Source organism: Eurytemora carolleeae, unplaced genomic scaffold (assembly GCF_000591075.1).
Source record: "Eurytemora carolleeae unplaced genomic scaffold, Eaff_2.0 scaffold627, whole genome shotgun sequence".
Taxonomy (NCBI): domain Eukaryota; kingdom Metazoa; phylum Arthropoda; class Copepoda; order Calanoida; family Temoridae; genus Eurytemora; species Eurytemora carolleeae.
Genome location: NW_019396515.1, coordinates 161,714 through 178,184, shown reverse-complemented (window position 1 = coordinate 178,184; position 16,471 = coordinate 161,714). Strand labels below are relative to the sequence as shown.

The 16,471-nt window shown below is 30.7% G+C and overlaps 1 protein-coding gene across 3 annotated transcripts; it reads left to right on the top strand.

Moving 5' to 3' along the window:
• The first annotated feature begins 28 nt into the window (after positions 1 to 28).
• LOC111704700 (uncharacterized) lies at positions 29 to 16,356 on the top strand. 3 transcript variants are annotated; one of them, XM_023477014.1, is made up of 15 exons: positions 29 to 112; positions 247 to 267; positions 591 to 629; positions 2,096 to 2,143; positions 3,098 to 3,160; positions 3,584 to 3,648; positions 5,374 to 5,405; positions 8,077 to 8,166; positions 9,215 to 9,293; positions 11,520 to 11,576; positions 12,981 to 13,048; positions 13,207 to 13,281; positions 14,630 to 14,719; positions 15,626 to 15,682; positions 16,279 to 16,356. In XM_023477014.1, exons 3-15 carry the CDS (start codon positions 616 to 618, stop codon positions 16,312 to 16,314), a joined length of 774 nt encoding a protein of 257 aa, XP_023332782.1. In that variant the 5' UTR covers positions 29 to 112; positions 247 to 267; positions 591 to 615; the 3' UTR covers positions 16,315 to 16,356. The 3 variants fall into 3 exon arrangements, with proteins under 3 accessions (XP_023332782.1, XP_023332784.1, XP_023332783.1); XM_023477016.1 differs by lacking the exon at positions 2,096 to 2,143; XM_023477015.1 differs by lacking the exon at positions 29 to 112 and having other exon boundaries at positions 142 to 267.
• Positions 16,357 to 16,471: the final 115 nt, after the last annotated feature.

Sequence of the window (16,471 nt, the reverse complement as noted above, 5' to 3'; positions counted from 1 at the left end):
CATCAAGCAAGCGTTTAATTTTTTGCGAGATATCCCTTTATAATCTTAATTAAATTTTTCAGTTTGGGAGTTTTTCAGATATTTTGGAGCTTCAGAGAAAACCCAGTCTTAGGAGCCAAAAAATAGAATATTATTTGATAGATTTGAAATTATTTAGAAATTAATAAATTAAAATTGATATTTCAATGTCATGATATTGAGAAAAGCTTAACTATATTGAAAAAGCATATTGTTATGGCTTTTCAGATCACTTCAAAGCATTGCGAGGTAGATATTAATTTTGTTAAATGGTGGGGTGCCTGGATTATTCTTCAATTCAATTCTCTAAACAAAGGAACTGCGTTCTTGCCACACGCTCTGATTTACTAATCCCTATATCTTTGCAACCTGAAGTCGTAAATCTTTGTATTTCAAACAATGTATTTTCTGAGACCAAATATTCTTAGTTTGCTAGTTTCAAGGTTTACACTATAAGGCTGCAAAGGTATAGGGAGTAGAAAATTTGAGCGTGTGACAAATACTTAATTCCTTTGTATTTACAATATTTTAAAAAATAATTTATTTACCATTTTCTGAACATTTTTGTTTAGTAAAGACGATGAGGCTCAGAGAGAGATGCCCAGCACAGGGTAATATATCTATTTATGTAATATACTCATTTTTATAAATAGTATGCATTTATTCACAAACCCATTTTGCATTTTTGTTTTTTTTTATCTCAAAATTTTTAGTAAATTTTTTGGTCTTTTTTAGTGTATTTTTCTATTTGTTTAAAAACTTAAACTTTTTGACCAATTATTGAATTTAGATTAGTGGGATTCAATAAAAATTGTTCATCTATTTTAACGCTTATTGATGAAAAACCGACACCTACAATACATGTATTAAGATTTCACTGTTAACTATAAACAGATGGAAAAGGTCAATTTTGTGCGACTTTACTGCTAGGACTTTGTGACCTCTTAGCTCTTCTAGTTTTGTTTTTTAAACTTGTATAAAAAAAAACATTTATCCAGTTACATTTTAGAAATTCAGCCATTTTTGTTCTTCACAATAACATATTTGTTTCGATGTGATTGCAGTATTAAATGATTAGCTTTACGAAATCCCTTTCTGCTACACTCTTAAAAACTTCAAATTTACATAGAACAAAATTTGTTGTAGCACAGTCATCAAATTCAAATTCATCATCATTCTTTACATTTTTTTAAGTGATTCTGTTAAGGTAAATTTGATGCCGGTGCTATAACAATTTTTTTCAGATGAAAATTTAAAATTTCAAAGGGTATATGTAAATTTTGTTATTAAATTGGATTTGAAATAGCTTTTTTCTAAATTATATCTTCTGAAATTCAAAGATGCAAACGTGACTAGAATTTAGCAATTTGAATTTTCTGGTAAAGGTTGGGGACGGGAAGGGGGAGATATGCTGGACGGGGGGAGGGTCTTATATGCTGGACGGGAAGAGTCTGATATGCTGGACGGGGGGAGTGTCTTATATGCTGGACGGGAAGAGTCTGATGTGCTGGACGGGAAAGTCTGATATAATGGACCGGAAGAGTGTGATGTGCTGGACGGGAAGAGTCTGACATGCTTGACGGAAAGAGTCTAATGTGCTCCACGGGAAGAGTCTGATATGCTGGACGGGGAGAGTCTGATATGCTGGACGGGAAGGGGGAGATATGCTGGACGGGAAGAGTCTGATATGCTGGACGGGAAGGGGGAGATATGCTGGATGGGAAGGGGGAGATATGCTGGACGGGAATGGTCTTTTATGCTGGACGGGAAGGGTATGATATGCTTGACTGGAAGGGTCTGATATGCTGGACGGTAAGGGTGTTATATGCTGGACGGGAAGGGTCTGACGGGAAGTAAACCGGAGTTTTGTTTCATGATGGACAAGAATTCCTGAACCCTGTTCCAGAATTTAGGAACATTATGGTATAACTCTGAGAAAAACATTCCGAAAAAAATTTCGGAACGTTTTTCCCGAATATTGTTTTAGAAGGTATACTATCTTTGATGGCTTTTTATGAAAAAATTACCCCAACTTGGTACCCCTTGAAGAAAAAAATATAAAAATTCTTAATTATAGATTTCCTGATTGGGAGGTTGCCGGGGCCTTCAAGAATTTAAATCTTGGGTATCAAAATTTTAATATTTTTTTGATATTTATAAAAAAATGCAAAATTCTTAAATTTCATCATAATAATGTGTTCACTTAAAAATGGAAGATGATAATAATAATAATAATAATAACAATAATAATAATAATGATAATGATAATAATAATATTAACAGTAATATTGACAATCATAATGATAATAATATTCAAGCAATAAAAAGATTAATTTGGCGTTTCATATATTTTACCAGTTGCTTTCTTTGGGCCACATATTATGTTTGAAGAAAATACTTGTCTATAAAAAAAAACTCTGCTTAGACCTTATACATTGGTCATTATTCATTTTCTAAAAAATTAAACTAAAATATTTCTAAAATATTTCTAAAATATTTCTAAAATATTTCTAAAATATTTCTAAAATATTTTGAAAATGTTCACACATTGAGAACGGGTTCATGTAATCCAAGTTTACACGTTTCTTCACACACTCCTGTCGAGTCCATTAGTACCTGATCCAATCAGGGTTCAGTCATGTGTTTGTTGTCTATTCTGAACCAATAAAAATAGTATGGCGGTAACATTTATCTTTCTATCTATCTCATTATCCAATTAGAGTTATGAATCCTTCAATCAGCGCTATCAGTAAATGGAAATATTTACTTCTACTGAAACTATGGTGCACACTTTGTTTTGTTAAAGGAACTATCACCAAACTTTTAAAGAGGTCCAATCTAATAGTAGCTTGCCCGAATCATAACAGTATCCCTTTAAACCTATATTTGAGCAACAATGAACGAGATTCCTTATTTTGCTCATTTCCTTAAAATTTGCTCTAATTTTTATTCAGATAAAGGTGTAAAGGGTACCGTTGTGAATCGAGAATATAACTCTATCCATGAAGGGTCACTTAGAATTACGTGGACAGTCCCTTTAAGCCAAAGTTTAAAGTTTCTGCTAAATGTAAATGTTTAGAAATCTGGAATCCCTTAATTCTGAAACCCTGGATTTACCTTTAAAGAAAACCTACTCTAAAAGGTGAACAATATTGAATTTATAGAGAAAAGGCCACATTTAGAATCTAGAAAGTTTTAAATTTGAAAATTTTGTTAACAGGGTGACCATTTTAATTTTTTCAAAATTCTAGAAAACAAATTCACATATTTTCTGTGTACTGCATTGTGTGGGAGAAATGAAAATAAAATCATTGCAGTACACTTTTTTGTAAAGATATCCATTATTTTATTTCTGAAAATTGATTGCTTTCAAGTTGGTTTCTCTGGAAAGTAATTGGAGTGAATTGCCTGAATTAAACACTTTTCAGGCATTAATTAATTAAACCTTCACATTATTGACCAGATAAAGGTTTTAATGGTATTAATGTGAATCGGACATGCGACTCTTGAAATAAAAGATCACTTGAAATTACAGGTACAGTCCCTTTAATTATGTTATTTTCAGTTCTAACTCTAGAAGTTCATCAGTTTCAAACTTTTCCAGTGTTTCCCAGCACGGGAAGCTCAGAGGTAAACTACACCATGAAAGCTCTGTTTAGTACCCCTCTGGAACAATATGAATTTCTTCTTTAAAAATTACCAGCACACACCAAAAATTGTTTATTTAAACATTCTGAAATTTGATTTTCGATTTTTAAAACATTGGTCAGCGCAGGCATTTAAAAAAATCATTAATTACAAAAAGTGAGGTCGATTTTTTTTATTTTTTTTCGAAATATGTCGATATGGGTATCTAAAGTTGCGCCTCTAACCATTGAATATTGCTCATATGTTGCTTTTTTAAATTTTGAAAAATTGTTTGATCTAGGGTCAACAAACTGTTTTTTTAAAAGGACTCTGGCAAAATTCAACTAAAAAGTCGATTTTAAGCTACAATTTGCTCAATTTTTAACAGATTTTTTTGATTTTAACATTTTGAATTCAGTATTTCAAGATAGGTTTTTTTGTTACCCATATTTTCATTTTTGTTTTACCTTTTTATTTTAGAAACTTTTAAGACACGAGCTGACAGGATCTGAATATTTTAAGACACGAGCTGACAGGATCTGAATATTTTAAGACACGAGCTGACAGGATCTGAATATTTTACGACACGAGCTGACAGGATCTGAATATTTTAAGACACGAGCTGACAGAATATTTCATGGTCCCACACTTATGTTTACTAATTAGGGCACCGTTGTGACATTAACAATTAACATTTACTTTTATTTTTGCTCTAAAATAATGGAAGGTTTAATATGTTTGTGTCTCAGATCAAGAATTCTAATAAGTTTTTTTACGTTAAAGGTCTGTAGGCATAATTTCGGAGTGAGTAACCTTTGAAACCAAAGCGCACACACTTTAAATTACCTAAATTGCAAAACATCCATGTACACCTAAAAACAAAACACCTTCAAAATGTTTTAATGAAATTTTCAGAGTGTACATTAGTGGATTTTCTTGCCAGAAATAAGATTTTAATGACGTTTTCAAAATGTTCACATTCATAGACCTAGACACATAAGAATGTATTGTTTATAAAAGCGTTAAAAACTAAAAATTGTACATTATGAACTTGCGTCCTACAAAAAGGTAAATGAATACGTTTCACTTCTCGGGTCAATCTGTAGAAAACAAATTTAACTGATCAGTATTTTGTTATTCGGAATTGTATAAATTACTTGTCCTCTGTACAAAACAAAACACCCTATACACAAAGAGAAGAGATTATACATTCATAAAACCCAAATTTCAAAACACTTAAATTTGGGTTTTATGAATTTTAGGTGCAATGTTTTTAGGAGTTTTGTACCCACTCCGTAATTTCCAGGGACCCTTCATTAAACAAAAGTGACATGGCCGATTCACAACGGTATCCATATAATAGTTTTGTGCATTTTCATGTGCATGGTATATAATTGTTAAACCTGATTATTTTCAATTGTAGCTGATTCTCTACAAAAGAAACTTGCACAGTTCTCATTGAGGAACACAATGAGTGAAATGTTCAAACATAAAAACGTTTAATCTAGAGAACGACGTTAAACAGAGTTTATAAGATACAGTGTTCAAGGGTACCGTACTCATTCGGATTTTGAATAGAGAGAGTCACTCAAACTGTTTGCGACAGTTTCCCAAAAACAGTGTCCCAAAAACAGTGTCCCAAAACGACGTACATTTGTCATTGTAATTCTGAAAAGAAAATACTGATAAATGATAATGATAAATAATTATAATTATTTTTTGATGCAGGGCCTCCTGTAAACATTGTTGCAGTGTGTAAGGTATTCTTAATAATATGTTTTACTAAAACTCTAAAGTGTATTCCAAGGAGTATACTTTATGAATATACATACTTTGCAGACGTACTCCATTTGTATAAAAAATATTCAGTATAGGTTATTTTATACACGGTAATTGTACATCAGACAAATAATTTTTATACAAATTGAGTACCGTCTGCAAAGCATCTATAATCATAAGGTAGGGGCAGGGCGCGTCAGTTGCATCTCCCTTCTTTTCCATACTCCTTGGTTCATTCCTATTCTACTTTTTGGTTTAAAATTCTAGAAAATAAAGTATTAAAGTAGAATAGGACTTTCTTTCCAAAAATCTTTTTCTTTAGATTTCAAGCCAAATTAAAGAACTTTACTTTCGAAAACTTTCTTTAATGCTTTACTTTCTGGTTCTGTTTTTAGAAAAAAGTAGAAATTTAGCCCAATCCCGATTGGGTTATTTTTGTGATGAGGGGGACAATCTCCTCCTCCATGATTTTGCACTTATAGTTGAAATATGGGAGTGTGACGCATGTCCCGAGTCCAATTTAGCTAGGCCAGCTCATTAAAGAAATATACCTCTAGGGTGCTAAGGAGATTCTTTAAAGTTAAAAAAATACGCTAAAAAGTTGGTAAAAAAATTGACAAATATTTACATATGACACATGGTATTTTTCATCCATTTTTTAAGGGCTTTTAAATATATTTGTAGATTTAAAAATCGCAACAGCGTAAAAGGCATGGGTTTTGAATGCCTAGGGTTGGGTGAATGGAAAGCTATAATTAATAGACCTGGTAAACACGGAAATCAAGTGCAAGATATGAAAATTTGCATAAATTGCTAAGACCGGGTCGGGGACGACTTTGAAGTGTCGCCACCGCTTTGTCTTTAGGTTTACATTACAAATTAATCCCTTATACTTGTTTACCATTCAAGATATGTTTATTTTAGAACTACAATGCTTTTGTTTCTAGCTTTAGTTTAAAAGAAGTAATTTTCAAAACGTCTTAGCTCCAGATGTTATATAATTTGGTTCAAAATATTCTATTATAAATTAAAAACTCAGGAACAAGATACTTTTTGTTAATCATTCAACAGTCAATTATAATAATAATGATTTTATTTTTTAATTTATGTTTTGAAAAAGAAACTAAATCTGTAGTACTATTTTGGAATACATAAAGTGGTTTAATATTACCTACTTAAATAAGATTCATTCCTAACATTATTACAGACAATAAAGGAGAAAAATATTTTTAAAAACTAGCTTGGAAACCTAGTTGCCCAGGTTACTCATGCTTACCCTCACTTGGTTGTAAATTACTCATCTTAGAATCTCAAAACTAAGCTAAGAACATTCTCTTGGGTTTCCCGAGTTCCACAATTTGAGGCAAATCGGTCAGGGAGTTCCTGAGTTATGATCGGACAAACAAACAGGCAGACAGATAAACATGGAGATTACAACTTTGAATAATCTTTCTTTTTTATCATCGTTTTACCACTCAGGGTATAGAAGCGGGAAGAGCTTTAATTAAGGCTTGGGCATGTTTAGACTTTTTTAAAACCATTTTTAAACAATTAGTTAAAAACGAAAAGAACCAACATTTCAATTAATTTGAATAGTCACAAACTGAATATTCCTTTCAGTGAATGGGTTAACGATAAAAATTAATTAAAGATCGCTATACTATGAATATCTTAGAAACTGTTAACAGTGCCAGCCGTTAATGATTATGTAATGTAAAAATTAATGTAAAAAAGCATCTAATAATATATTTTGTGCGATTTTAAGCATAAAAATGAACCGTTGTGTTTCGTTCTTTTATCATTTTCGTTCGTTATAAGATTTTAAAACTAACGGTTTTGTCATTTGTTTACTAAACATTCCATTTTCACGGCCTGCAGTTCGTTAACGGAACAATGCCCAGTCCTAGGAAGGGGAGAATTCTAAACATATATATTGCTATACTCTTCCTTCCTTGATCAGAAATAAACCAATCAACGGCATGTTTGGGAAGCTTAGTCTTGCATACTGATTACACTCTTAAATACATCCTTTCCTAATTGGTTAGTACAGGGTGACTCACAAAGAATGAGATTTTAATGACGACCAACGACACTCTCTCAAAATGGGGTTTAGACAAATTTGGCCTGTAAAAAAAACAAGTTTAAAGCTTTAGAAAACCATCCTTTGTTTTCAAAATGTTTTTTTATTTACTTTCCAGAGAACTCACAGAAATAAAAAAATATTTTCAATTCATTATCTTATTTCGGGAGTATTCGGAATTTTCGAGGAATATATGCAAGATCAGCTGAGTTATGTTCACTCTGTATACTAGCGTACACTACAGTTTTTAGGCAATTTGATCATCATTTAAAAGATAAACACACAGTGACACAGGGATAATGATCAGTCTAAGGTTTAAAGGGTACCATAGTAAATTGGGTATTTCTCTCTTTGCCTTGAAAAGTTGAACTTGGGACATGTATCACACTCCATTAGCTCTACTCAAAATCATAGAGAGTGGAGGGGGGGGGGATTTCAAAATTTCAAAAATTCATTAACAATAAATAAACTTCTACGATACAAAAAATAACAGATTATTATGAGAAAGAAGGTAAGTTATATAGTTTTTAAACGTATTAAAATTCAATTTTGTTTATTATATTTTAATTCAGGATGAGGAAAAAACAAGGAAGGATAATGACAACCCTGTATTAATCAAGAAAGATATAAAATCAAAAATAAAGAACGGAAAACTAACAAAGGTTGGAAAACACAATTAACAATAAATATAACGACCTGCAGACGTGGTCGATCGGAAAAACAAATTTAAAAATTCTGAGGGATTTCGTTGTATTTATATTTATTTTGATACTATATGAACTACCAGCTCAAGTGCCCGGTGTTGCCCCTGGAAATGACTTTTGAAAGGGAAAAAAAGATTTTTTAAAAAATTAAATTTTGAACGAACAAAATTTTGATTTTTAAAAAAATTAATTAAATTAAAAAATAAATGCCAGCCCATTCGGTCTAGCCGTTTGGCCAGCTATAAATAACATACAAACAAATATTTATCTAAATGAGCAAAATGCTTTATCATTATTGTCGATGTACATTTTATATATACAATATTTAAATATACTTCAAGAATCTAAAGAAAATGTCTAATTTGGAAAAAAATTCTACTTTTTGTAAAATTCAGTTAAAAACTTGTAAAGCAACATTTGAAAAGTCAACTGAAACTTAAGTGCTATTTAAAGCTATTCCGAATCCGTCAGGGGGGGTGCAAAGGTCATGACCCCCCCCCCTGTAACCGCCCCTAAAAATGCATTAGTGGATTTACAAAAATAATTAGAATTGAACATTTTCAGAGGCTAAAGTCATATGATCCTACAAAAACGTGTTTGCTTGCATCGGTTAAGATGTGCTGGCGTTTATCGGATGCAAGGAAAACATTTTAATCGAAATTTTTGAAGGGAAATAATTTTGTCTTTGCCACAAACTCAAATTTGTTCATCCCTATTTCTTTGCAACTTGATGATGGAACCCATTGATATTTCATACTTAGATTGTTTGATCTACCAGAATGTAAACTTTGAAATATATTCTAAAGTTACAACTTTGTGTCAAGAAAAGATAGGGATTAGAAAATTAAAATTTGTGGCAAAAACTCCTTTTTTATTTCGACCTTCCATAGACCTTCCCTGGGCCTGATTGGTTTAAAACCGTTTTAATATTTATTGGATACATATACAGACAACTACAAGCCAAATATATAAAATATACATGAATACATAGATTTTAATATTGTAGAATGAGATTGACACAGAAGAGAAACCTAACAAAAGATCTACAAAACTTAAATCCGTCGGAAATACAAAGATGACTAAAGGTGATATTTAATTGATTATCAATTAAGGAATTATTTTTGTATTTTTTTTTGCATTCACAATTTTTACCATAACGGATATTTAATGAATGTAAAGTTTAATATTATAACTTTCGTTATTTTAAAGTTCTAAGCTTTTAATTGTGTTGCTCTATCTGTGAGCATTTTCTCTTTGTACAGTATAAAACAAACAAAAATAACTAAAAAATGTTGCAGATTTTTTTATATTTTTTCGCGCATTTAAATAAATTTCACAAAAATAAAAGCTTTCGGAAAGAACTTTATGTAATTCTGAGCATCAATAAACCCTTTCCTGCAGATCATGCAAGGTCCCACACCAATTTTGGGCCAGATCAGTTCAGCCGTTTTGACGCTTATTTGATACAAACAGACAGACAAGCAAAGTATATTTATAGAATATAGATAGATAGATAGCCAATTATGACCCGGGTAGAATCAATCCAAGTATAGTGCAGGGTGGGACCGAAACGAATTTATTTTAGCTATCATAATCCCTGACATTCTAAGATAGCAATGAACTCTGTGAGCTCTAACCCCAAACTATTGTTAACCATGCAATGTTCTCCCCATACTTCAAGAAAATAATTCTATAAAAGCTTTTTTGAAGAAATTCTAATTCTCTCTTTGGAATTAAAAATTTTAATTTCTAACAACGCACTGACGAAACTCTTATAAATAATACTATTATCTATAACTGGGCAAGGTTCTGTTGACAAGATGTAGTTTTTTAAATTAACGGAACATGCACGTTTGCGAACGTCTCGACCGAAAATAACCGTTAATGATAAAAACAAATAGAACAAGAAATAACGAACGGGTACTTTTTTTTTAAATAACGGCAAAATTCGAAAATTTGTTTGCACTGAATTTGCTTAAATTAATGTTTTTAGTAGGGTTTCCACGAAATGGCTAACTCTTTCGCGCAAATTTTTTTTTTGCGAACTTTTGCGCTATTTTTGCACATGAAACGCAATGAGTTTTGCGCTATTTATTTGCGCAAAACCGGAAATATTTTTTGCAAAAGCTGCGCATGAAACGAAATGTAACTTTTTAGGCAAATTGTCAAAAATTGATATTCTATGCATAGAATTAAACAACTGAAGATTTATTCCATACATAAAAAAAATATTAACATACGAGTATGATAACGATTATAATACACTCAATTGGTTACTTCCAGTTACAAAAAGTTTAAATTAAGGGACCAAAATTAATATAATAGAAATTAGAGAGTGTGAAACTTGGCAATATTTTAATCCTATTAAATAATTTCAAGTGACCCTTAAAAGCGTTGCCTAATCAAGTATGAATTATATTCTTAAATTTGTTTAATCAAATTTCTGAAATCTTTTTAATCTCATATAAAATAATGCAAGAAAGTAACCAATGCCTGAAGAATCCACTTTTAGGAAATATGCATGTACAAAACTAAAATTGTCGAGAAAATTGTGAGATTTGAACTCTTCTTAACTGTCATTGGTCAATTATGTAAAAGTGACCAATAGGAAGACATTCCAAAACAAGATTTTTCCAGAATTGAATTCTAAGAAACACACACGTTTGATTTTTACAAAATTGCAGGATTGCGAAAAACTCTGGTTGCGGAATTACGCAAAACTTGAGTTTCGCAAAACCGGAATAGGGCAATTTTGCGCGAAATGAATTTTGCGAATGATTGCGCAAATTGTTGTTTTTTCGCGCAAAACTGATGCGAAAAGAAATAAACATTTTGCGTTTCGTTCCGCAAAAATTGCGCAAAAGTTTTTCGAATGGAAACCCTAGTTTTTAGCATTAACTGTTTTTTCTATATTATGCTTAGCTTAAATACTTATTTCTTTAACCACAAGTTCCCCTTTTCAGAGATAGAAGAAAAACTCGAGTTAACAAACTAAAAAATCGTTAACAGTGAAAGCAGGAATTAGCTAAAAATTAGTTTAGAATTAGATTTGTTAAACTAAATCTATTATAATAATACTTTCGCCATAGGTGGCCAAACAACTGAACCAAATTGATTGAACCTTTTTGAGGGAATCCATCCCGGGGATAACATATGCAAAACAAATGTTTGAATTATTTTTAATTCCTCGGGCAACGCCACGCCGGGTAATTTAGCTTTACAGACAAAGCGCGGGTAAACGGCAGGAGTAACTATGAGCAACTTTAGCTTATAGTATGTAATGTTAAATTTACACGTTTCTCTTTAACTAGAAGAAGATGTCAGACCAAAAGAAGAAATTGTAGTGGAGACTTTTAATTCTTTAAAAGGTAAGTTCTGATTATGTTATACAAGGCTTCCAATTAGGGTTTGCAGCGAATTAAACGTTTCGCGAAAAAATGCGAAAACTTTCGTTCATATTTCGCAAATTTTTTCGCGAATTTCCGCATTTTTTCGCGAAAATGAATGAAGCAAAAATGCGAAAACGAAATGTTCGAGAAAATTTTGCATTTTGCGAAAACCTTAGGTTTCGCATTTCGCAAATATTTTGCTTTTTTAATTCCCAATTTTTTGAGAAATTTTCGCATGTTTTGCGAGCGAACGAATGCAAAAAAAAATTTCCCAAAAAATGCAAAATTTTCGCGAAATTATTTTTCATTTTCGCTGCAAACCCTACTTCCAAGGCGCTCTGCATCCATTTTAATTAACAATTTTTTAAATCGTCGCTCTTCAAACATAAAATTTTCTTAGTAAATCAAATTTCGAGGATTTTCCTGTTAAACTTTGCATTTTCAAAATAATAAATGTCGAGATATTTTTCTTTACAAAAATTGTCATCTTTGAAATTGTTTAAAAATCCATAAACCTTTAACTATTTAGATTGTAAAAGAGACTAAGATAGGTTCAACTATCATGTTTATATTTTATAACAGATCAAGATATAATTAACTATCATGTTTAAAGTGTATCAATATAGGTTTAACTATCTTGTTTAGATTGTATAACAGACCAAGATAGGTTTAACTATCATGTTTACATTGTATAACAGACCAAGATAGGTTCAACTATCATGTTTAGATTGTATAACAGATTAAGATAGGTTTAACTATCATGTTTAGATTGTATAACAGACCAAGATATGTTCAACTATCATGTTTAGATTGTATAACAGACTAAGATATGTTTAACTATCATGTTTAGATTGTATAACAGACCAAGCTAGGTTCAACTATCATGTTTAGATTGTATAACAGACCAAGATATGTTTAACTATCATGTTTATATTGTATAACAGACCAAGATATGTTTAACTGTCATGTTTATATTGTATAACAGACCAAGATATGTTTAACTATCATGTTTAGATTGTATAACAGACCAAGGTATGTTTATTTGTCATGTTTAGATTGTATAACAGACCAAGATATGTTCAACTATCATGTTTAGATTGTATAACAGACCGAGATATGTTTAACTATAATGTTTATATTTTATAACAGACCAAGATAGGTTTAACTATCATGTTTAGATTGTATAACAGACCAAAATAAGTTTAACTATCATGGTTAGATTGTATAACAGACCAAGATATGTTCAACTTTCATGTTTAGATTGTATAACAGACCAAGATAGGCATAACTATCATGTTTAGATTGTATAACAGATTAAGATAGGTTTAACTATCATGTTTAGATTATATAACAGACCAAGATAGGTTCAACTATCATGTTTAGATTGTATAACAGACCAAGATAGGTTTAACTATTTGTTTAACTTCTATTCTAAATGGGTTCCTAGTCAGGTAACTATTTTTTTCTAAAATAAAATGATATTTTGTTAGACTTCAGAGACACTTGTTCAAAATGTAATTAGTGTTTGTTCCTACATTTTTAGAATTTGAGGCTGTCAATGAAGTCTCATTGTTGCTGCACACTGTACAGTACGTACATTATATTTCAGGATAATGCTGGCTGTATAACACTGCCACAGCTGAGTAAATGGTTAAAGAATGCTGGGATTATAGACGGAAGAAAGGTTGGTAATTCACATTTAACTCTTAAAACTGGGATGGGGGGGAGGGAGGGGTCCCCGGGGGGGTATGAAACTTTTGTTGTGTATGCTTGATTTTCTTTTCTGATGAAAAGTTATATAAAGGAATTGAGTCTTTGTCACAAACTCTGATTTTCTAATTCCTATATCTTTGCAGTCCAAAGTTGCAGACATTTGATATTTCAAACTATGACTTCTGTTAGATCAAATAATATAAGTTTGAAATATCAAAGGTTTACGACATTGGGTTCAAAAGAAATAGGGATTAGAAAAACAGAATTTGTGGCAAGGACTCAATTCCTTTACTTATTTGTTTGTTTGTGAGTGTTTAATTATGTTTCTAAAATTACTTAGTGACGTTTATTCTAATTTGGTTTATAAACGAGAACACTAAAAATGTTATAAAATATTTTCTAAAAAGCGTTCTTTAAAAATCACTAAACCTTGTTGTTCGATCGATGTAGATACTTTTTGAGCAATTATAATGAAATTTTCCATTTCCAAGAAAACTTAAATTTGTGTACATAAATGAAGGTTAATTAAATGTGCTGATTGACCTAAACAATTTGTATTTTAGGGTTTCTTTCATTTGAAGAAATATGGTAACCAAATTTTTCATTTTTATTTCTACTGTTCACAAAACTTCCCTGGAGTCATTTTAGGTCCTTTAATCAATGTGGACTGATTAGTTATCTCATTTTGTAAAAGTGTATTAAAGATATACAAAAATTGTTGTAAAGATAATAATTGTAATCATTTTCCCTGGCAAAATTGTTCTATTTTAATTGCCATAAATCTTCCAATTGGGGTCATGTGAGTTCAGCTGTTTTGACGTTTATTGAATACATACAATGAGAGATGGGCGAGTTCGTTCAGAACAATTTTTCGTTCAATAAATCTTTCTTTCAGTAGACAAAAACGATAGTGTTTTAAATAGTTTGTTAAAAAACTCATTTGTTTAGTAGTAAAACTATCGTGTTTTTAAAGTTTGTGGACAGTTCAGTAAAAAATAACTTTTTTTTTAAATTGCTATGTTTCGTTCAGTAGAAAAACTATCGTTCTTTCAAGTTCGTTCGAACGGCATTAACTTGTATGTTTTATTGCTTTATTAGTTTTTTTTTTCTCTGAACTATCTAAGTAGTTCGTTTTGCGTACATCGTTCGTTTTTTTCTTAACGATCCAATCGTTCAAGAAAACCTTCGTTTGTTATTAAAAATATCGTTTGTTTAATTAAACGATGGCCATCTTTACATACAAACGGACAGATAAGCCAAATTATATATAGATATATGTTGTCTATCTTTAGATATTAAAGATATAATTTCTGGTTCAGTTGACAAATATAGAAGTGGCGCAATTCTTCAATATTCAAGTTGGAGCTGGGAGCTCTTTACCCAGGACAGGAGTAGTTAGGTTTATACAGGTAAACATGGTAAACTTGATAAACATGGTAAACTTGATAAACATGGTGAACTTGATAAACATGATAAACTTGATAAACATGGTAAACTTGATAAACATGGTAAACTTGATAAACATGGTAAACTTGATAAACATGATAAACATGGTAAACTTAATAAACATGGTGAACTTGACAAGCACGGTAAACTTGATAAACATGGTAGACATCGCAGTTTCTTACGGCAGCATTAGTGTGGTTTCATAAAGTTTTAATGTAGTTTAACATAATTTTAATGTAATTTAACACAGTCTTTAATGTAGTTTTAAAGGGGTTTAGTGTAGTTTTCATATAGTTCAATATAGTTTCAGTGTAGTAAAGAAAAGTTATCAATGTTGTTTAACACAGTTAAAATGTTGTTTAACACTATTAAATATTTTTTAATACTGTTTCCGTGTAGTGTCATATAGATAAAATATAATTATAGCTTCATTATAGTTTAACACAGTTTTAATGTAGTTTAACATATTATTAATGCAGTTTAACACAGTATTAGTGTAGTTTAACACAGTTTTATTGTAGTTTAACACAGTTTTAATGTAGTTTAACACATAGTTTTAATGCAGCTTAACACAATATTAATGTAGTTTAACACGTATTAGTGCGTAGTTTAACACAGTTTTATCGTAGTTTTATTGTAGTTTAATATAGTTTTAGTGTATTTTAACATACTTAATGCAGTTTAACACAATATTAATGAAGTTTAACCCCGTATTGGTGTAGTTTAACACAGTATTCATGTAGTCATAGTTCTAGTGTATAATTTGAAATAATTTTAACGTTTTAATGTCATAGTTTAATGCTTCTTATTTTGAGTGTACTTGATTGTAATTGATGTCTGAATTTGTAAAAAAAGGTATTATTAATTAGATGCTGAGTAACAAAAAAGGAAGAAAGAATGAATCCTGGAAAATGAAATTGGTTCAGGTAAATTTTAAATTCTTATAGAACAATAAAAATTGTTATTTCACAATAAACCCTCCCCCGCCCCCCTGCCTACAAAAACCTTGTTCAGTGAGAACTAGAAAACTGTGGAATAGAAAGACGACATTAAAGCAAAATTTAAAGAGTATTTGATGTTTGTGCAAATAATTATACTAGCAGCAGTGACATTTTCAGTGCATTAAGCACACTTATTGTATCTTATGTACGTTGGACAATTTAAAATCTTAACTTGAGTCTCAAAGTCGTCTTCTACAGTGGTTGGCAATTATATCAATACAATGAAGACGACTTTCGAATTCAATTTTGATTTAAATTACGCTGCTAAACAACATGGATACACAGAAGACATAAAGTCAAGAGAATTTATCATCCAAAAAAGCTTCTCTTTGATTACATGTAAATTTTTAATACGAAAAAGACTTGTTAACAATCAAACTTAGATAAAAAAGTCGTCTTCATTCTAGCGATATAATCGCTTACCACCGTAATAGTTTTCATGTTTTCACTGTGAACGTCCTGCTCATTATAATACTTATTTATGAAAAACACACATTCGATCTAACCAGACGTTTTTGTAGGACATAATCGAGGATTCTGACTGCGCTAAAGATTAGAGATTGGATCAATAAACTACATCACTTAAAACATTTTTTTTTCGAAAAAAAAGTTTACAAAGTGCTTTATCTATTTTGACCAATATCTAAATTTTAACTCTGGAAAGAAAACAATTATATAATTTATTATACAAGATGTATAAATTATATAATTTAC

Excerpts from the sequence above, each read along its gene's own strand:
- LOC111704700 (XM_023477014.1), top strand. Across the intron at positions 11,577-12,980 it reads GACTTTTAATTCTTTAAAAG|ATTGTATAACAGACCAAGAT; the intron begins GTAAGTTCTGAT and ends TATCATGTTTAG. Across the intron at positions 13,049-13,206 it reads CTAAATGGGTTCCTAGTCAG|GATAATGCTGGCTGTATAAC; the intron begins GTAACTATTTTT and ends ATTATATTTCAG.